The sequence below is a fragment of the Copidosoma floridanum genome, unplaced genomic scaffold (assembly GCF_036245765.1).
Source record: "Copidosoma floridanum isolate Cflo_tuat_1 unplaced genomic scaffold, Cflo_Japanese_pri ptg000013l, whole genome shotgun sequence".
NCBI lineage: Eukaryota > Metazoa > Arthropoda > Insecta > Hymenoptera > Encyrtidae > Copidosoma > Copidosoma floridanum.
In genome coordinates this window covers 38,614,703-38,637,590 of record NW_028321890.1, presented here as the reverse complement: position 1 = coordinate 38,637,590, position 22,888 = coordinate 38,614,703, and the positions used below count along the sequence as shown (strand labels likewise).

The 22,888-nt window shown below is 38.2% G+C and overlaps 1 protein-coding gene across 6 annotated transcripts in view; it reads left to right on the top strand.

The window, feature by feature from the left end:
- Positions 1-22,888, top strand: part of pnt (ETS transcription factor pointed) — an 81,145-nt gene that overhangs the window by 33,358 nt on the left and 24,899 nt on the right. For 3 of the 6 annotated variants that reach the window (XM_089590942.1, XM_089590943.1, XM_089590941.1), the window contains exons 4-5: positions 17,838-17,954; positions 21,871-22,074. In XM_089590942.1, the coding sequence (XP_089447068.1) occupies positions 17,838-17,954; positions 21,871-22,074 (321 nt within the window). Of the gene's footprint in view, positions 1-7,876; positions 8,309-17,837; positions 17,955-21,870; positions 22,075-22,888 lie in introns of those variants that run through there. The other 3 variants (XM_089590945.1, XM_089590944.1, XM_089590946.1) reach the window with 3 other exon arrangements.

Sequence of the window (22,888 nt, the reverse complement as noted above, 5' to 3'; positions counted from 1 at the left end):
AAGAAATGTCACTTTGGAAATAAGCATCATTAATCAAGAGTTAAGTAAGAAGAATTTAATAATAAATTACGAGATTTTAACCGTACAGGTAAATAAAAAAGATTGAATCATCAATATTTATCGAGAATTATGTAATTTTTTTTTTTTTTTTTTAATTTTGAAGGAAGCATTCAATGCAAGAAATAAAAAAAAAAAAAAAAAAAAAAAAAAAATGCTCGAAAGCAGGGAGTTGTACAAAAAAACAAAAAATAACGTCGTGCTTGTGAATGAAAAAGGGAATTGCCATAGAATGCTAAGGGAGATCGGTAGATCGAGAGAGTGAAAGGGGGGCAGAGAAATCGTATGTGAAACACGTAGAGTGGGGAAGGGGCGGCCGGAAACGGCCAGTTGCTATGTCCGCGTCTATAGATATTATACAGCAGATAGAGCTTTGTTCGTACTCTCCAGTGATGGTGCATTGGTGTTTTCTACTGTAAGTACTATCCTTACTCATTACTATATACCTATATACAGCACGCACACCTCTCGAGACTTGGTGAATGGAAGCCACGTTTGTGCCCATGTGACTGTTTATCTCTGTTTTAAACGCGTACACGAGTGTTTCTTTAAAGACAAAAGTTTTCAATGCAACGACACTTATTTTCGATGCTTTTCCATTCTTACTGTATAATGTAATTAGATCATGTTTAAATATTATTATTGGATTCAAGGCAGCAATCTTCATTTGCTCTGTCAGTCAATTCCTACGTAATTATCATACAAAAATTTATTCTTTTGCCGTCTATGGAAGGGCCGTTTTTTACTTTATATACAGTTAATCACTTTTTTTTTTTACTTCTCGAAATGACACGCAGTTTTTTTTATCAAATGAATGTTTGTATGGATAGTTGTTTAAGATCTTAAAAATAAATTTTCTTCATCGTAGTTGATACATTACATAATACTTTTTCCAATAATTACATCTGTCAAAAATACATCAACTAGCATAAATGATAGTATTAAGGTGCGATAAACTGTCTGGACAGCGAGAAATTATGAAGAGATAAAGAAACAAAATTTTTACTAAATACTAAACTACCACTACTGCCATTTATTGATAAGTTTACCTTAATTGTTCAATCGGTAACTTAATAAAAAAAAATAATAATAAATAAATTAAATTGAACAATGTTTTTGTTAGTTCCTGTGCAACTAGGAAACGAGACAAGTGCGTGAATGCACGGCTGTTTGGTTAATTTATATAGGGTATGTGATTGCACGTATATTTTTACTACACCAACTGATTCTTCTTTTTGATAATACTTAATTTGAGAAGTTTGACGCAAAAAAACTACAGTTCTTATAAAAGAACATTTTTTCGCGAAGCGCCTTTCGGTAAATTAATTTTTTTTTTTTTTTCCATACAGTTGAATAAAAATGGCACATAGGAGGTATTTTAGTTAATAATATGTCAATAGGTATCTAGGCATGATTTTCACAAATTGAAATAATTTTCGATAAATGAAAGGGGAAAAAATGAAAATTCAAAGTAATTTTGTATGAAGCTTGTATCGTTACTGTAAAGCCATTTTTAAAAGACATAACAATTATATATGCTGTAATCATATGAACACTCGTACGTAGAAGCAAGTATGGCAAAAAAAAGTCAAAGTCACACATGCGATATTGGTATAAACATGTATATTATTATTTGATACCCTACTGGTAATTTTTTATTGTTATACCTCTTGAAATTCAATAAAGTGGATACTATCGGCTGCTCTTTAATATCGTGCACTACTTTTCTCTGTCACTCTCGTTCGATTCCGTGAAACTGAGTTCTTATAATTATACACAACCAGAAATTTGCGTTACAGTCGGGGCCAAAAGAAAGAAAAGAAGTAGGAGGGGATTGAGAGAAAAAAATTTAAATGGATTAAAAAGTCGTAAAGAGGCCGCTTTCCTGAGATGTATAAGTCACGTCCCATCGATCTAGCAAGTACAATAATACATGTACATGTAAGTATAGCTCATAGCAAGCTTGCGCATATATATATATATACATACACTTAATAGGCAAGGAATAAACTGCACAAGTATAAGGTGGTAGTATAAGTACAGCAGCAGTAGCAATGGAGCTCGCGCGAGGATAACGGAAGCGGTCTGTCCATAGATCTATATATGTATAGTGTGCATCGGGTGCTTGAACGCACCGGATGTCGTGGCAGTGTGTAGTGTAGTAGGTAAGGTGTAAGCAGCACGACGCACAACGACGGCAGCCGTGCAGGTGAGTTTCCAAGGGAGGAAGTGACGAGCGTTCTCTCTCTCTCTCTCTCTCTCTCTCTCTTTCCTTAAGAAACTACTCACTTGTGCGAGTATTTTTTCTTTTCTTGTCTACCTACAGATAGGTGCACAAACACACATTTGAGAGAGTCCTATTCATTCTTTCGATCACCCCCCCCCGGTGGTAAATATATACCCCGGTTACCTGTGTAGGGTGTACCTGTACTTGTAGGTATACACTTCATGTACACGTGCACGCCATATATACATATACATAATGTATATATATATATATATAATGTATTCTGTAACCTGTAGGTACATGTTGTATACACCCGCATCTATACACTGCTAATTTCATAATGTATAAATACTGCATCACCTCCCGGTAAAAGTTGTGTGTGTGGTGTGCAACGAACGTTCGTGCAAGTTTTACGCGTTCTCACGCTCTCCTTCCATTCTTACTGGGCCCTCGGCCTCCTCTTCGTTGCGTTCTCCTTTACTCTTGGTGTCCTCTTCTCTCCACTCCTTCTCTTCTCTTGATCTACCGCGACCACGGGAATTTATTTATCAATATGCACCTTGCTACTCCTGCAGATCATTACTCTTATTCTTTTGTTTTCCAGCGGACTCACATATATTTTCGGGGTTGGTCTACTGTCCGCTTCATTTTATACAGGTTACAACTGATACAGAGACAGCCTTGCACCACATTGTCCCAAGTGTCAAGTGCCCTTACTTGATTATTTCTACTTGTAGATAAAAAATTTGCTCTTTCGAATGAAAACAAATCCAAAGTACAGATATATCTTCGCACAGCTGTGACAAAAAATTTTACCGCTTGAGTGGTTAGTTTCAATTTTCCCTTCCCATATTTGCGTGTGTAACTGCATCAGTGATAAACCCGATGATATAAAATAATAACCCTTACTTAATATTCATTGTTTTTGTACTTTGTACCTATATTTTAACGTACTTACTACTATAAATTCGCTTCTTCGTTTCTGTGTGTATTAGTACAGACACGTATACCTAAGAACAAAAGATGATAAAATACTTAATAAAATTTGCGCGTGCGTGCGAGAGAACTGCAGCTTTTCGTGGGTCACACACACACGCAAGTTTAACCTTAACTATAGAACAACAACACACGTTGGTATTATTATTATCATCATATATATACACGTATGTATAGGCAACCAGAGATAAAACCCTATAGTCATAATGAACCGCGCTTTCAAAGATTTTCCGACTCAGCAAAAACCTGCTCGGCCTCGGGCGAATCCTCTTTGCTCTGCTTCGAACGCGATAATACCTATACGTACCAACGCTTGTAGAACGAGGTAGGGTGCAAAGGCCCTATTACGCGCTTGATAATAATGCACGTGTACGTGCGGGCATACAGTGCCGTAATATATATTATACTTACCTACTAGTTACTCTCTACTTCGGTAGACCCTACTTTTAATCGGCACTGCCTCGGCTGCACCGGCGCACTACGCTTGTCGTTCTTCACAGATCTTTTTCTCGCACGCGTTGATGTACTCTCTCTCTCTCTCTCGTCTGTACCTGCTGCTACTCGTATAACTTACATCATACTTACGAGCTTGCATTCCCACCTCAGATTTCTACAGGACTAATAACGAAATTACGTAATGCTATTGATTGTCCAAAGGCTTGTAGTACTTAGTTTTATTTATACGTCATATTTCCTAGTTCAAGTACTTGACTCATTAGACATAATATTATATTACAATAAAACTATAAGTACTCGCTTACGGTAAAGTCCACCAACGTTTTAACTATGTTGCATGTGTAACGTTGGTACTTGTACATTACGCGAAATAAGTGCAGTATGGACGAAAAATCGAGATGATGATTGAACAAATGACCCGGGTGGGGCTGATTCTCTCTTCAAATAATTTCGTTTCTTTTGTGTAAGCAAATATTTAAACAAAACTTTTGCTGCATATAAGTAATTGACATGTTTCACGAAAAAAAAAAATACAAGTACAAATACAAATTCATCTAGTCATTGTGTTGCAAAAATATTAAACATTTGGTTTTTTGCATAACCCAAAATTTACAGATATGGAGAAGTAGACACATACCTAAAGGTCAAGTGTGACATCGTCAGCCCCCTACTCCTGGCCTACTCCGTTATTTATTATTTATGGATCATGAGAAAAAAATATATCTATGTATACGTGTCCAAGCAATACATAACGATAATGCACTATTCATTAAACGGATTATTAAAGTCATCAACATCATATATATATATATATATATATTCGATATTATTGTCACGTTTAATTTTCGTTATTTTCACTGTCATCGTCGTGGTATAGAATGTGGCGTCTTTCTTTATTAATCGGTGGTATGAGCCGTAGAGCTTAACATCTTTATACATTGTATGAAAAACTCGATCAGCTTGCGAACGGTTTGGAGTACCTGTAGTTCATACATGACGAATGCACGTGACAAAGCTGGAGAAAACAGAAAAAACTTGTATAAGTAAAACGAAATGAAAGAGAAAAGCTTGGCGATTGTCGGCCTCGAATGAGTGCACCCGTAGCTCACGGTCCGCCATACAGATATATGTATACTTATACCGACCTCCTGTTACTGTGCATGCAGCTCCTCGGCTTTTTCTCCTCCTCCTCTCCTCCTCCTCAACGGGAGAAGAAAGGAAGGCACACCGGCCGTAGTAAAGCATTTCATTCATAAAACGAATCTCCACCCCAAGCGTCCCCCCACATCACCTTTCCCTCTCTACCGCTGTACTTGCGTAGATATATATATATATATATATATATATATATATATACACATTATATGTACATCGAGGCTGACGCGCGAATCGCGAGCTCCTGATACTATACACACACGCACACACACAAATAGGTACATCTCAAGTACCTAAGTAGTGATGGCTGGAGGCTCGCTGCTCTTTCTCTCCTACACACACACATATACACACATACGTATAATAGGTATCCTCGCATATACTTAGTGGCCCCACTCGGCTGGCACTCTTGCGCATTGAATTTACGCCACCATCTTTCTATCTTTTCTCTCTATAATATATACCTGTGGATGCCTATGAATGTGGTATAATATCGTGATGGATCCAACTCCCATTCTGCAACTCTTCTCCTTCGTAACGCGCATGTGTGCATATGGGTGAGCGTAACGTTAAACTCCTGTGGAGTGCTGCTCGGAAATTTCGTCATCCGTGCAATGTAATAATATAATGTTATGCGTAACTCGTCATTTGGCTATACGAATTTGTCAACACCCCTGCGACGCGTACGCCTGATGTCTCATAAAATTCCATCAGCTAATGTATTATGCACCCGTCTCGTTTTTTTTTTTTTTTTTTTTTCTTTTTTGTTTTTCTAAACGTAGGTATAGATAAGTATAGAACGGGATGATGCCGTGTCAGTATAAAGTTATCATCAGTAACACTGCTCTAACGATGCAGCTCCTTGCAGTTTGGGTACAGTTGAAATATTTAATCAAACATTAATTACGTATTTTTCGAGGTATTTTTAATTTTTAACAAAAGTGAAATCTTACGTTAGGGTGGTCGTGCGATGTATGTTACTGTACAATATATCATTAATACATGTACGTTGTATGATTACATTGTAATAAGGAAAATTATTGTTTTTATTGTTTTTTTATTTTTATTTATTTATTTTTTTTTTTTTCACTACAACCGTAAGTATGGATCTTGAAATTAAAGAGATTCGTTTTTTTCTCTCGATTCTTAAAGTTGACGTGTTGTTAAGGTTCACTTTTAATCAAGAATTCTTGAAGGAATAAAATTTCTCCCCAACTTGGTGATTTTATTGAACACAGTACAGGAGAGTGTTAAAAGGCAAGTTTGAAAAAGAGACAAAGCCTCGGCAGAGCACAATAATTTCGGAATGGAAATAAATATAACCGGTACTTGGTGCTGAAACTGTCAGTATAAGCTGCATTAGCCATTTCAGGTAAAAAATACTCCATAGTAGCGTGACTATAGCCACAGGGCGTTGATTTTTCAGAGTCTGAATGTTTATGTGACTATATGGCATGATTTCTGAGGATCCAACAAAGAGTTTTTTTTACGAATCATCAACTGAAAAATAGAAAGGCGTATGAGGTAAGTATAATAGCTACATACATTACATATCCGCATACAGCACAGAATCATTGAGAAGGAGCCATAATATATAGGAAGCATCTCTCGGAGCACACACGAGTAATGTATATTATATATACGACATACACGCGTACAGGAAAAAAAGAGAGAGACAGAGAGAGAGGGGGGGGGGAATCTGACAAGTCGAGGCGAGGTGGAGAACAAACTAACCATCTCGCACGCACACGTAAGCAAGCACAGTATATGTATTTTCGGTCGGCTCTCGGCCTCGCGCCTCGCGCCGTATGCACTGTCCATTCAGTAAAGCGCTCTCCGCGCTGCGGTAAGGATCGCCGTTGTTACCGCCCCAGCCCCATACATCTACGTGTACATACACACATGTATATAGTTATATACCCTGTACAATTAAATACAAGTGTTCGTGTATATATATATATATATATACATATATATGTGTGTGTATCCGAGGAGTCCGTCGCGCGCGAGCTCGAGACCGGGTGCAGAATATTGCAAATCTTGTTGCTTCTGCTTTCTATACTTATGTGCAATGTAACATGTATATATACATGTACCCCCACACCGCCGCGGTACCATATGTATATGCGTGTGTGGTGTGTGTACCCTTCCTTCGCTCCATCCCCTCTCCTTTTTTCCATCGAGAAAATAGAATGGCTTGTTCATTCACTCGCTCTGCTCAAGTGTCATAAATACTATATACGTATCGTACCTACCCAACGTACACGCTCCTACATAATATAAGTACATTATTTTAAGCTTATAATAACAAGTACTTAGATATGTACGAACACGAGAGAAACGAATACCGCGATCGACAATCAGTACGTAATATTGCATAGAGTTAAGCATTAAGTACTATTACTGGATTGCACATAAGTATTTGAGTTATACCTACTTAATTCTTCGTTCACGTTTACGTTGTGTTTCGAGAGCATAAGTTAGTAGTATACATATATACTTACTGTTCAGTGCTCATGGTAGACTGATGATGTTCAGCCCAAGTCTATAAGTACACATAAATGTTGATGTACACGTGCAACCAATGTACACGTGGTGTATATGGTGCGCGGTGGATGTGGTCAAATGATGGACAAAAGCAAAAAATAAACAAAGAAAACAAACGGGGAGTCGACGATAATATAGTGTCAAGCAAAGTTGTCATGAATCAACAAAAACAGGTGTAACGTGGTCCCAGTAGTGTACATGACAAAATTTATCATCGGGAACAGGAGAGAGCACGCGAGAGATTCAGCAAAAAAATCATCAACAATTGGAGCAGCAGCTTACACCGTCAGTCTGCTCGGTCTGGCCTACCCCCCAACACCCCTTCCTCATAAAATCTCTGCATGATAAAATACTCAAGTTTATCGTATGTTGTAATGACACATAGGTACACTATATTTATAAATAACATGTAAGTACATATTATTATAATATGTATTTGACGAGGCAGAAAGTAAGTAAGCGTTGTGCGGTGATGATGTACATTGTTGCCGCGGTGCTGGTGCAGTATCACGTATACTTACTAAGAACGCTCTGACGGTGTTAATACTAATGCATCACAACAACTACTCGAACAGTATCTGTATGTAGTTGAGTATAACATATACTGTTTATCAGTACGGTAGAAGATTGCTAGATAATAAAGTGCGATTTGGGTTTGCTGCTATACTTACCGTGATTGATGGATGAGCCAAGGTGACGACATCATATTATTCTGCTGTGAAGAAGCCCATCGGCAGCGGCGGTGCGGATCAGCACGGGCGAACGAGGCCGTACTCATGTACGTGGACTGGGGAACGACCGGGCCAACACAAGGCGGCATGGGAATCAGGGCCATGAAAGCCTTTGGCAGATCCAAAGGTACCACTTTAGGTGCGCTGCTCTTTTGTTCGCTTATTGTCTTACATGTGATTTCTTGTTACTTTGACAATCACCTATACTTATAATCATCCTCCTCCTCCTCCTCTGCTCCATGTGTTATGAACAAGTATATAGGTAGAACATTTTTTTTTTTCATGGTCTCGTCAAATCAATCGAATCAATCACGAGTTTTCATACTTTATACCAGTAATTTTATTTTTTCCAATGGCTGATTCAAAATTACGAGTGACACAAAAACGAACCGACTGCAACTACAGTTCCCGTGATTTTTGCGTGCACTTGGAGCATCGTGGGTGTGTGCGTTCATTGCAGTGCTGCACTAGCTTTCTCCATAATACACATATATCTCCATATATATATTTTATTTGCACAAACAAGCCAACAAATGCACATAAAATTATACATGGGTAAGTACATACGCGAGCACGTGCGTGCCTCCAGATATGATTAAATACCGAAGTAATGGCTAGTCCATTATGCATAATAGGCAACACACGCGATGGTTCAACAGGTGTCGAAATACGAATTGTGTACCCGATGATGTCACGTGTACCTACTTGCCTGTAATCTGAAGTGATTTTTCGTAAGGTTGCATGCTTGAACTATTGCGTTTGATTATGTTTGCTTATTAGGTAAGTAATTGCTCACCCGTATTGGGCTATCCTATACGTGCTGTATTCGATATATACCTCAGCAATTTTACACCTGTTGTGACAACAACTGCAATTAAATTACAGACTAGTTAGTCCGAAGATGGAGGTGATGATGATATTGACAATACGATCATTTCTTGCAGTATTTTTATTTATTTATTAAAAAAAAAAATTTTTTTTGAGCGTACTGCGTAATCACGCAGAAGTAACTCTATTGTAGCGTGTTATTGGGTTCGATTAGAATGTTATTAGCTAAGGTGGTGGCGTAACCCTCGGTCAATAGTTTCTTCGTAGTTGTATGGTTGACAATACATTATATACATACAATAAGTATAAGTAACCCATTTTATCACTTTTCACTATATACGCATGTATAATCATTGGATTGTCAAAATTAATCTTGATGCATTAATACCTCAACACGGCCAGTTGCCTTGTGTTTTCTACTGCTGACGCGCTTTATCTTTAACCGTCGACGTTCCAAGTTCCAAGGCACGTATGTACTTGCTGATGTCTCTTGCGCCCTTATACACTCCCTTTTCAACACGTACACGCGTTCGTCAAACTCCTATCCGCACGGAGATCAAAACATATAGTCGACCATGACAAGAAATTGAATAATAAATTTATGATTAATCGCTGAAGTCTTTTGTTCAAGAAACAACCTGCCACGTCTGCACATATTAAATTTAGACTCTTCGGTTGATACTTTTTTTTTTTTTTTTTCCCTGCTTTAACAAGCTATCGGACCTCTTCGTTTCACACGTATACATGTACATATATTATATTCTTCATCCAAGGTCTCTCCGCTACCACCGTCACCCTTCCTCTTTTTTCAGGTAGTGTGCACATTGTGCCTGTAAGCAAAGTCGGCACGAGGCGACCAAATTATACATCATTAAAAAGATTGGAATGAATTAAGCGCGTGCACATGAGTCTAAGAAAGAAGCGACGAGGCAATGACTAGAAAAGCAACTGTTGAGTTATGAGGAGTGCCCTTCGCCTCACATGTACCTCAAGCTCATCTTGTAATATATAATATGTTGTAGTAAAAAATTGTTGTACTCTTATATATATATATATATATATATATATATATATATATATATATATATATATATATATATATATATATATATATATATACACGATGTGCAGGTATTTATACGATAAACCTCATCAGAATATAAAGTTGACATTATATATTATATACTTACATAAAGGACAAAATGTTCAAATAAATGTATCAACGATTTCGAGAAAGTGAGTTCTAATTTATAACTCTTTCAGTCGAATTTCACGTGTCGCTTAGCACTTATTAAATATTACCAATGTTTCTAGTTTAAAGGTACAGATGAGTTGGTATGAGTACCAATCTAACCAACCCAACCCCGTGCATAATTCGTCAATTACATATTGTTAAAATAACGTGTTTCAAGTACATACACAATAATACATAATATGTGCAAAATTACGCGAGCGAATGCAAGTGAATTGCACACCCAAATTCGTTGCAATGTGGGTTATTGGTAACAGGGAGTTTTATACCATACGAATGAAGTTGAAACGTATTCTTGTCACAAACTTATGAATGTAGTCTTCATTTTGAATCTTTTTAATGAAAACTTGAAAGATCGAGTGAAAGGACTGAAATAGAAAAAAACTTGACAACTTATTTTGGAAGATAACTCCAGTACTCCGCATGAAATAATTAATTACCTTGAAGAATTTATAAAATTAAGGCACCCAATCAAACGTTTGTCACCCGATATGAAAAAAAAAAAAAAATCGCTTGTTAACGAGCTCTCGTTGGCCGAGTGGACATATTTATGCATCGTCACAGCACACCTTCGCCATGCCCGGACAGTTACAACCGTTATTATTGAGCATGTTCGCATAAAAAAAGGCATCGCCCTCCGTAAACCAAATAGAAGCCGCCTTTAGATAAATGTCCAAAGAGTCGGGTACCCAATGGGATCGATCGCAATGCGCTTGAGTTTATTAGTACAATCGAACGTTGATCTCATTAAAAAATAAACAAACGCCCAACCTTGAAATAAGCGTAGCTTGGCAGGGGTACGGGGCGGCGAAATTTCCGTCCCTTATCATTCTGCAGCTGTACCGCGGGCACGGGGCCATCGTGAATCATCACAATCATCTAGTTGGTGCTTACATTACACGCTGTGCCGAGAGTTGAGTAGCTAGCGAACCACGTGAGTAAAATGTTGTAAAGTGTTTGACTATAATTGAAGACGCGTGAGACCAATGAACCCTGCGCCGTTTTTGTTATTTTATAAAACACATGACTTTGTCCATTAAGCCTTTGGAGGACATCTGATAAATATCATTCATACATCCATTCTAGTTTCATGGATAAGTACACACGGTGTTGGTCCATTGAATTCTTCCGGCTCGTTTTTTTCAGCGTATACGTCGCTCGAGATGTTTCGTTCTCCCTTTTTTAAAAAAGGGTTTTTAAAAAGCCATCCATGGGCATTTTCAGTGGCCTTCCTTCCAAGTCCGCCAAAGTTAAACATTTTATCTCAATTTTCCCGTACTACAATAAAAGCAAAGGTGCCAGTCCCGGCTCGACTGTTGTAGTACGTGTCAATTACTCGGGAGCGAACAATCAAAAGAGTTCGGTCTAAAACGCCACCCATGACTTTAGCACGGCTTGAAATAAGCCAACAGGTGCGGCGCCGCCTACCACTCAACAGGTGTAATGAATAAACATCAACCCCGTAAACGCATACAGTCCCGCTAACGTGTAGTGAGCCCGACGGGGAACCTACCCTTTCCGTTGTCTTTCTATCTTTAACCCTCTCCTGCACTCGAGCATATGGCTGTACACGACAATTTCCTCAAAAAATAATGTTTCACAAGGTTACACGTAAGCCTCCGTAGCTGATCTTTTTGTCGTTCGTACTATACCACGTGATGAGTTGGAATTTTTTTTTAGTCAAAAATTAAAAGTGTCCAGCATAACGATGAACGAAAAAACGTTGCAGCCTTACATTGCAAACCAGCTCAGAGTCCCTCGCGCATTATCCCTTGGTTTTAAAAAGGTTTCGCGCTCATTGTCCGTGTTTGAACATTATTTAATCAACGATCACGGACCACTGCTGCTACTGTAGGGCTCATGAAAAATACTCGTTTCGTATAATCTCAGCCGAAAGTATCACCTTTTATTGATTAAATTGATAAAAGGTGATACTTTCGGCTTGAGTATTCCGTTTTCATTGACAAAAATGCCATATTCGTATTATCTTCCAAGTGAAAAGTCGCGTTCACAGCTCATACGAATACCTACCATTTGTCCCGACAACTGTCATAATTTATATGATCAAGGCTAGCGCTCTCTCTCTCTCTCTCTCTCTCTCTCTCTATTACTTTTTTCGAAACAGTACAATTTACACACGTGAGTGCAAACGAGTTAGAGTTGGCCTTTGTTATGGCTTAACTATTTTAAACGAAGGAGTTGGTGATGGAAGTCGAGTAGTACCTACTTACAGCGGTAGCAGTGACAATGATGCTGTGCGACCGTTAAACTCGTTTGCAACGCCTTCCTGAGGCTCTCGTAATTCGTTGAAATGCCGCGGGCATGTAACGCAACGCGACGGATGATGCTGATAAATATATACTTACCTACTTTCTTCATTCACCCCTTACTGCTGCTGACTCCCACTCGTCTCATTGAAAGACAAAATACACACGCCACCCAAGTTTGACTTATCGTTTGACATGTATTGCGAATAAGGTACACTCATGAGTTGCAGGTATACATGAATTAACAATCGATATAATTACAAATTAAATTTTTTAATAAATGGCAACAGAGCTTCCAGTATTATGACGTTATATTTTTTATTGGGAAAATTTTGTAAGACTATATGTTAATTCCCGTAACCCTCGGCCACCTTATTTATTTATCATGATGTACCTCAATCTTGAAATAAAATTTTTTGGGTTATCATTCTCACGTGTTTTTTCATCATGTCGCCGCACAGTCAGCAGATGCGATCACATACCAAAGTGCAATTTGTATATTGTTGACCTATTTTTTGCGGATAAAACATTATCAAAGATAATAAAAGTTTTGAATTTCATCGGAAAAAGATCTCAACAAATATCCAAGTATATACGTGATCGCAACCACAACGTAAATCGCCAACAATGCAGTTTTCGAAAAACGAATTGTACCTTCACTCACCACCATATCTTTTTGCATAACTATATTGTTAACCGTCATCATTTTTCATACAACTATATATACATGCACTATGTGTATTATGTATATATGTAATTATGCTATCCAAAGCAAATTAATATGGTTTTTGTTATTCCGACTTATTTTCGTCTTGATCTCACGAAATTTTATTTAACCTTGATTTATGCAAAGTACAACGAAGTCGTTTGTTTCTTTAAATCGACTGCAAGAGACAATACACTCTACGACGTTACTATGGAAATTTATGTAAAAGTAGCCATATGAGGTTTCGTGATGTCGACCGACCCCGGCTGAACGGGTCAGTTCGTATGCATTAATAATTGTTAAAAGAGACGCCGTAGCAAGAACACGTTGACCCGACCGACGACCGATTCGTTTGCCGTTAGTATAGTCAAGTCCATCGCCATTTCCACTTATCTAATTTTTGCGCCTCAACAGTATGTGTAGGCCTGGTGTCTATATCTATATTTTATTATTTTTTACGAAAATGTAATATCCACTTCCCTTCCTCTTTTTTGCTCATCGCGCTGCTCAAGCCTTTTTTTCTTTGTCCTATTCGCCTCATAAACTCCGAACAAGATTATTAGGATGATTCAATTTTTAACTAAAAATAATGAAATGTTTCCCTACCTGGTGTTCAAACATTTAATTAATTATGTTTTTGGGTTATCAATACTACATTTTTGACATACGTACGTCTCATGACTGTCTCTTGAAATATTAAAAATACATGTTTCATACTGATTTCGTTTATAGTACTTTAGAGAGTTTATAGTAAATATAGTTTTTATATTTTAGATGAATTAAAGAAAATTTTAAGAGGAACCATTGGTCAAACGATAACAATCGACTGCGGTTGCTACACTCGGAATCGTTGAATTGCTTTTTTTTTATTTTTGATATTCTCACGAAATAGTTGTTAGTGTTATCATCTGTGAACAACGCGAGAAGTGTATGGGAATTATTTATCAGAACCATTATAATTAAAAGCAACTTTGTCGCCCAAACCGCCGATGTGCGTCGGAAAGGAGAGGAAAAAAAAAAAAAAAAAAAAAAAACAGTGCCTGACGAGTGACGATAGCGATAAAGAGCCTATCGCGAAGCAAAGTCGGTGGCAGTTAGCAGAGGAGGAGGGGGAGGAGAGATATTCCGTCAGTTCTATTGTATCGCACGAGGTGATAAAAGAACTGATTTCCATGGAATTGTTTGTGTTGATTTTGTTTGTCGGTTTAGTATAGCGCACACATACACACTGATTGGTTGAAAAGTACTAACCAAACTCTAATCAAGCTGGATTGGAAGAAAAAAGCGTACAGTTGCGTATACTCACTTGAATTTGTATTGCTAACTTTGGAACGTACATTTTTCCTCTGACACAGAAAAAACGAGTACTAAAGTGCTTTGCGATAATCTTGAAGAACAATATTATCCTGTTATAATTTAGAGGGAAAAATCTCGCGATGACAGAAAAAAAAAAAAAAAAAGCTGGCAACTGGTTGAAAATAAAAATTGATAATTATTTGATAAGATATAGGCAGACGGACAAAAGCTCTACATGTATCCTGTATCTCTGCAGGAGGTGGGGTAATGGTAGAGAAAGAGAGACAGAACGAAGGTTTATTTAAAGATAAGTATTATCCTTCTTTGCAGGCACATTATATACATATACCATAGAATTTAATCGCTAGTGCACAGCTTGATTTATAATAGCTTTTAACGCTTAGTAAATATTGGTAAAAATGAAACGATTGGACCGTCACTCGACCCCACCTGTTTGATCTTGTATACACCACATTGTCGGCTACAATTATACGATCATTGTAATGTAAGGGCAACGCGTCTACTTATGACCGTGAGTCCTGAATTGATTGAAAAAAAAAAAGGATTAATTTTAATTTTTTTTTTTTTTTTTTTTTTTTACCTCCTCTACCGAGCTGTATTCTCGTAATAATGCATACTGACCACATGTTTGTTATTTTTACGTTGAGTATGCCATTACGGGTGTAGGTCAACAGTCCTTGTATCCACGCCTATATGAGAGGCTTCTTCCCCATGAACGCGCGCGCGCACACACACACACACACACACACACACACATGCCCACCTACCTACAGTAAGTACATTATAGTCAAGCTGTACTCGCATTGGCTTGCACTTGATCGCGCGTGTTATAGGTATAGGATCACAAGGGTCAGTGGAGCGAGCGACGGCACCTGCCGTGCACAAAGTCATTTTCCCTTTGCGTGACGTCGACTAAGTAATGCAATGAGAACGAGAGAGACAACTATCAGTCGACCTATAGATACGTAGTAGTATCCACTTGTTGCTTTGGTAGGTAGATAGATGGATAGATAATATACCTACCTCCAAGTACGTATATAAATACCCATACGTATACTACGTGTAGGGGTGTTAACAGCCGTCTCTCCATTAGGGGGGGGGGTGGTTGAGTGGAAGGAGGAGCCCGGTCAGGCGCACCTGACGCTATACTGTTGGCAAACTTAACTTGGATACCTACCTATATAATACAAGAATACCTATCTACCTGCATTAAATGGGCACCTACTAACGCCTCACTTGTGCATCATAACGTTACACATGCATGACCCTACATGTGTACGTAGCTCTGCAGTACACATGGTCGGCTGCAGTGGTGGGTACATCACACAAAATAAAATATTATGTGTATATATACGTAGACCCGAGTATATAAGTATACATATAGGTACGCGTAAAAAATAATGCAGTGCGGTTGTTGGTGGGCACCGTGTGAGAATCGCCATTGGGCCGACTTCTCACAAGCAAACTCGCCCGTTCGGGCCCTTTTGCTCTCTCCCTCACAGTCTCGTGGAACACTCCCGTTCGTCGTCTGTCAGTTTGGCTGATAATACCTGATGCATACATATAATGTATATCGGCTGCATTGCCCTTTCGTTTTGGGCCTGACGAGCATCGTCAAGCTCTTACGCGCATGTATATTTAATAACAACACCACACCAACGTACGAGACGTACTTACTTACGGGCAAACAAGACGACGCAATCTTTTTCCATAATCGATTCCACATCGTCGCTTTATTCATACTTATGGCGCGCAAAAAGTATACTTAACGAATAGGCATAGGTCCGTACCTACTTGCTTATTGACTAACCATACATACATATATATATATATATATATATATATATATACTTACATCATGCTTTTGTCATACCTTCGCCTGCCATGCGCGTTTTACAACCGAACCGCTGACTTTTCGTTGCTACAATACATATTTATACCTATATCTATTTGGCGTGTACCATAATACATGTACATAATATAATATAACATTCGAACGGCATTTCATAATAGATCCCCCTCCCCCCCCCTTTATTCTCTCTTGCTCCTTGATGCACGGGTCAACGACACCTAAAACTCAACGTCGACTATCCGTCTCCCGGTTCTTTCTCCTTTTTTTCCCTCCTTTTTTCGGAGTTTACCTTCTCGGTAATTAGTTTGGGCACTGCTGCCGAGAGGAAATGTCTCGTTCTGTCTCGTGTGTCTCTGATTCTTCCATTCTCCTCTTTTATCCCTTCTTTTTCGGCAAGCTCAGTTGTTAGTTTTTTTTTATCAATGCCTACCTGTGTACATATATGTATACGAAAATTACAGAGGCCTGTCATGTTGTAGTCAATGTTGGTTGCATTTTTAGTTAAAAGTTTTCGCTAGTACCTCCGTGCGCGTGTCTACTCTGTATGTTAAATTTGGGCAACGTCGCCCGGAGCGAGACTTTGATTTCAACATACGTATATTCATGATGTACACTTAATAGTAGGTACTTACAGTTGCTCTTTCAAATCACTTTACACTTAATCGCCTTTGATAAATGACAAACGAGTCGTGTACTGTGCCATACTGTACTTGCTGGGCATTGAGACGACGATGATGATAATGATGATTATGTCTTTTGTTAGAAAAAAATCAATGAGCATCTAGATAATAATAATAATACACAATACATAAACACGTATAGGTATATGTATGCGTAACAACAGAGCCATGACGATAGCATATACAGCATAGCAGTTGGTGTCCGATACTTGACGTAAAAACTGGTAAAAACGATATTATATATGTTAAAGTATTTTCAAGTACTTTTATTGCCCTACGCAACACTTTTTTGTTGATTATTTGTAAAACATATATTGTTCCTGTAAGAAAGAGCTGTATTGTGTGTATCCAAGTGTTGTCACGAGCACATAACTTTCACTCTAGATAATTCTTTGTATGACCAAGGTGCTAATTCTGCGTGGAAACGCAGGCTAACCGCTCATAATGTACATCTATTCATATTCATTATGTACGTTATAGTAACACGAAATGATTGAAAGATCCTCTGACTTGGTGATGCATCGAACTTTATCGAGGTGCGCAGACTTGTGCTTATGGTTGAAAATTGATTTCTTCTCACGAGAGAATGTACTTGAAATAGCTTTTTGTCGTTTTGCAATGCGAGTCTCAGCTACACATCTTCAAATTACTTTTCTGCAGCCATATACTTCCTGAGTACAGACTTGATTGAATAAATGAACAAAATTATCCAAATATATTGTTATCGTTAATTATTGTAACATTGTACTGTTTTTTAATGTTGCAGATATTCCGGCGCAAGTTCCGCCGCTTACACCTGGGACCAACAAGAAGATGACCGAGGCTCTGAAGGCATCCTTCGCGTCGTGGGAAAAAGAACAGATTCGCCTTAACATAACCAAAGGTCAGTTAGCAGTTAATTATATAATACGTCAATAATTGTGAGTATGAATGAAAAAGTTTGTGGGTGTGTGTATGCGTGTACACTACTGTATGATACACAGTGAGAATATGTTATGAAAATGAAATTAATTGTTTCCTTCGGTTACAAAGGGATAAGTATATATCATATTAATCGAGAGAGCGGACGAACTTTGACTTATAGGTCATAAGTAGTAGATTTCGTACCTGGTGGTGCATGTCCCTCTGGTTGAATGCGCCCTTTATTTTTCATTTTGAGGAACCAATGAACGTACAAAGGTAAAAAAATGATTTCCTTACCAAATATTCAAATTATACTATTTTCGGTATTTCATGCTACTCGAGTCATCGAATGAGCAATAAATTCCATAAATCCTCTATACAGTGCGAGTAGTTTACAAATATGGGTAACAAGAGTACGGATGCACAAGTTGGATCATTAAGTTCGCACAACTTGTTGCACATACTCAACATATACGGGGACGGTGGTAATCGTGACAACTGTTGTACAGGTGGCCCGACGATTCTGATAACGATTGGCCCCATATGTGCGCTTTACAATGGAGTCTGTATAAATAGATATTATTATTATTATTATTATTATTATTATTATATATACGATATAATATGTGACCAATTGTATCGTTTACCCTTATCTGTACTGTCGTCGAACTTTCAATCCCGGGTTCTTCAGATTTCAAGTGTAGGGCCCGGTCCGTTAGCGGTGCAGCATGCACGCATCGGACAGTCACGCCCAGGTCACAGTACACACACCAACATCAGGTCGGGCATAGCTCAAATATCGGGTGCGTAGGGCGAGCGAGGTGTGGCGGTGTAGCGGCTGTGGGGGAGGGGGGGGGGGGGGAGCAAAAAGAGCATAAGGGGAAAAAGAAAGGGTCTCAGAGCGGAAATATCGTTACACCCGCCTGCCTCCGAATGCGCATACCGGATGTGTGTGTGGCATCGGCTCCCCATCACAAGCCCATCGGCCATCGTCGCGCTTACGATTCTTACCTCTGTATATATTATATACACGTACACGCGATACACGATTGTACACCTTTACTCCTCCTCTCTCTCTCTCTCTCTCTCTCTCTTACCCGTCACCTGCTACTCTTGACGCTATTATATTTTACACTCATTGTATACACGCGTGTACCCTATACCTGGCCTACATCCACCATCCCATCATTACCACTGCACTACACTACACATGCCAGGGATCGAGATGCCTATACATGTAATAATATGTGCTTTCATCGACAGGGACCTGTCTCTTCTGTAGCTCCCGTTTTTTTTCCTTTTTCATTTATTCGAATCTGGAGTGCAGGCTTAGTATATCATATCCACGCGTGCATAGTATATATACTTTTTTTTATTTTTTTTTTATTTTTTTTATTTAAGGTTTTGATCTCATGAGAGGTATAAACGCAGTATATACGTATACTTGGGTTGTTTTTTATACCATTATTATATTTATATACAAGTATACTTGAAGCAAGGCTCGATCCACTGATTAGATTGCTCCGTATTTTCGTGTCAGTACTTCATTACCTCGTACACAGCGGTAGTGTGACTTTTTTTTTTCATTGTATACCTACTTTCGAGCCTACTTTTCAATCGTGTTGTCACGCTACATGTGGCCGTGTATCACGTATAATATATCCTTTGCCTATATACCTGTAACCTGCGCCTGAGTTGCCTGAGTTGCTTTTATACACACACATAACGTATACATACTCATATACATATATACATTACGACCGTCACTGCTTTTGTTGTGCGCGAGCGTATCTTTCTCTACTACTTACTACTATTATATTATTGTTTGTTGGGGGCTCTTCTTTTTCATGCAAATTGCGCATTCGTTACTGGTTTTTTTTTTTTTTTTTTTTTTTTTTTTTTTATCATCATCATTATCAACTTGTTTATTATGTTAAGAAATTTTAACTTATCGTGGGGGGGAGGGGGGCTTGAAAACCATCAAGGTAAATATAATATTTCATACAACCATCACCACTGTACATCAAAATTTTTTACTTGTTTTTACATATACAGACAAGATATTTACTTCGCGTTCGACAGACTGAGATGCGGCGTTATACCCTTAAAGTCATTAAAAAATACTGCCAAAGTCATTTAAAGTTTGAAAAGATAAAGATGACATTAATATCGAAATGAATTGTAACTTTTTATCGAAACGTCAAGAGTGCGCAACACCCCGCTAATGGGGATTGGTTATCGAGTGTCTATTTTGAAATACAGCAGTGACACATTTTTAAAACTTTTAATTGTAAGTTATTTGGACTTGAAGTTAGTCAACTAAATCCAAATACGAGTGAGTTAAAAAACACGAGTATGGGCATGAGGCTGCGCACTCCGATGAACTTTGAATGACTTACAAAGTCTTTTTTAATGACTTCAAGAGTGCGCAACCCTTCGAGTACGGGTACCGTCACCCACATAAATTATGCTAATATCAGGTATGTACTCTCTTTTAAGATGAATTGAAAGAAGGGATAATGGCATATTTATTGTTACGATAAAATCCGTGCTTGAAATATTCTGAAACAATTTATGCAAAAATCTTGTTCGAACACTGGGTTTTGTTAACCAAAACGTTATATATCCGTCAGAAACTATCCACGTATAGTCACAACTATGTAGTAAAAATTGTATTTTTTTTATTTATTATTATTTTTTTTTAATGATGCAGGTACTTGATTTTAAAAAGAGAAATAAGGAGTTTTCGTTGTTTATGGATGAATGTCTGAAAGAAAGAAAAAAAGTAATTTAATTGCAACTGATAATAAAATCATTGCATTATCATGCTCATCTCGGTCGTTGTAATCATAACACCAAGCAAGTACTTGCTGGCAGGTATACGTGAAATGACGACTCACGTCAAACGAAGTGAGAGTGTTGCTGGGAGGAGGTGCAATGGAAAGCCGTTGAAGAGGCCCTCCAACAAAAGAGTCTGTTAACAGAACCAACAAGAATCAAGACGAGCAAATACAGACGCTATCCTCAAATATATCGGCAAGCTCCTTTGATCATCGCCGTCGTCCCCGTCATTCCTTCTCTTTCGTGTCTCCCCCTTCCCCCTCGCCCCCACTCGTATCTTTCTTTCTTGTGGTATCCGCGATCAATGTATTATTATATGTACACAATGGTTAGATGCGAGAGATCACGCGTCTCTTGTAAGTACTTACGTTTCTGCGTGCCCAGCTCGTCGCACCTTCCGCTCGGTCTGTCATGTTTGTCACCGGTGCCGCGAGGGGGGAATGGAACCTCGAACGGGGAAATTCCATTCATCCGCAAGTACGTAAGTACCTATGGGGGCTTAACCTTTCATTTCATGTAAACCTTATACGTGTATCTGTACGAACACTTGCACGACCGAGTAATAGCATTACGAATATATTGTACGTAGGTAGGCACTAACGTGCGAGCAAACGGGTCGTTTTCTCAAGTCTGTTTGAAGTACTTGATTGACTTTTTTTTGTTTTTTTTTTTTCTTATTTCGGTTCTGTTCAAATTCTCAAGTATACACGTATTTTTCGATGGATTTTCATCTCAAACCTTGATATTTTTCACCAAAATAAATTCCACACTAAAACTTAAGGTTTTAATTATTTCTGGATTAAATTAATCTTTTTTTGTCTTCCCCCCCCCTTCCTCGAAACAATACCCACCTACTTTTTTAATGACAAATACAACAGCTGCGTACCGAAGGCGCGTACATTATTCTATGCTCTTTGTACAGCTTTGATCAAGTCCGAGTAGATACAATTCATGAAGCAAGTAATTAGTAAATGGTTTTTAGGTAACACGAGGTAGAAAATCAAGCATGTTAAAAGTTAATGATTATTCAGGAAGAAAAATTTGTTTGATTTTAGATCCACGACAATGGTCGGAATCAGCGGTGTCAAGCTGGCTGCAATGGGCGATCCGCGAATTCTCGCTCGAGGGCGTGGCTATGCAGTCCTGGCAGCACATGACTGGCAAGCAGATTTGCGCTATGGGCAAGGAGTCCTTTCTCGCCCGAGCCCCGGTCTTCATGGGTGACATCCTCTGGGAGCATCTCGAGATACTTCAGAAAGGTATTGCTGCTTGTTATTATTATTATTATTATTATTATTATTATTATTATTATTATTATTATTACTATACTCCGCAACATCTACTTATGAATTTGCCGCTCGTATATTTGGCCTTGTTATGTAGGCGCTCCATTATTCCCTTGTGCATAATATATTATACATGCATACGTACAGGTATATAATGGTTTTCTCAGTAAATTACATCTATATTAAATTAACGTGTATTTATACCAAATGGCAACAATATTGTCAATAGAGCTACAAAAATTACGTTGCACTGTAGGTTACTATTAAAGTTCGACTTTATTTCACTTACTATCAAATTTCGGCGATGATAACCAGTAAAACGCCAAATATGCTGCGTCAATTTTGTTGCTGCCCCTTTGACTTACTGTAGAGATTATCAGTTTTGATCGAGTCCACAAGTACCCAAGTGTTAAACTAATCTTGACTAATCCTGAATTGCATGGATCTAAACAAGTGGAACGTATAACCGATTTATAATATTTGTACTTGATATATGTAGGTAAATATTTGCATACTGCACTTATGTGCGTAGAAAACCAAGTCAGTGATTTAAGGGAAAAAAGAAGATGCGATTCACCTCTATGCACCTATAGGTGTATAATAATATCGGTTTGATAGTAGGAGACGTAATAATCGGTAGCTACGCATACAAAGTTTTACAACAAGTAGATTGGTACTACTGTGTAATTTAACCACTTGGTCGATGACTCGGTTAAAATGGATCCATAGATGTAATTATGCGTGGCATTTCGTTGTACTATAGGTGAAGCAAAAGAAATAAAATGTT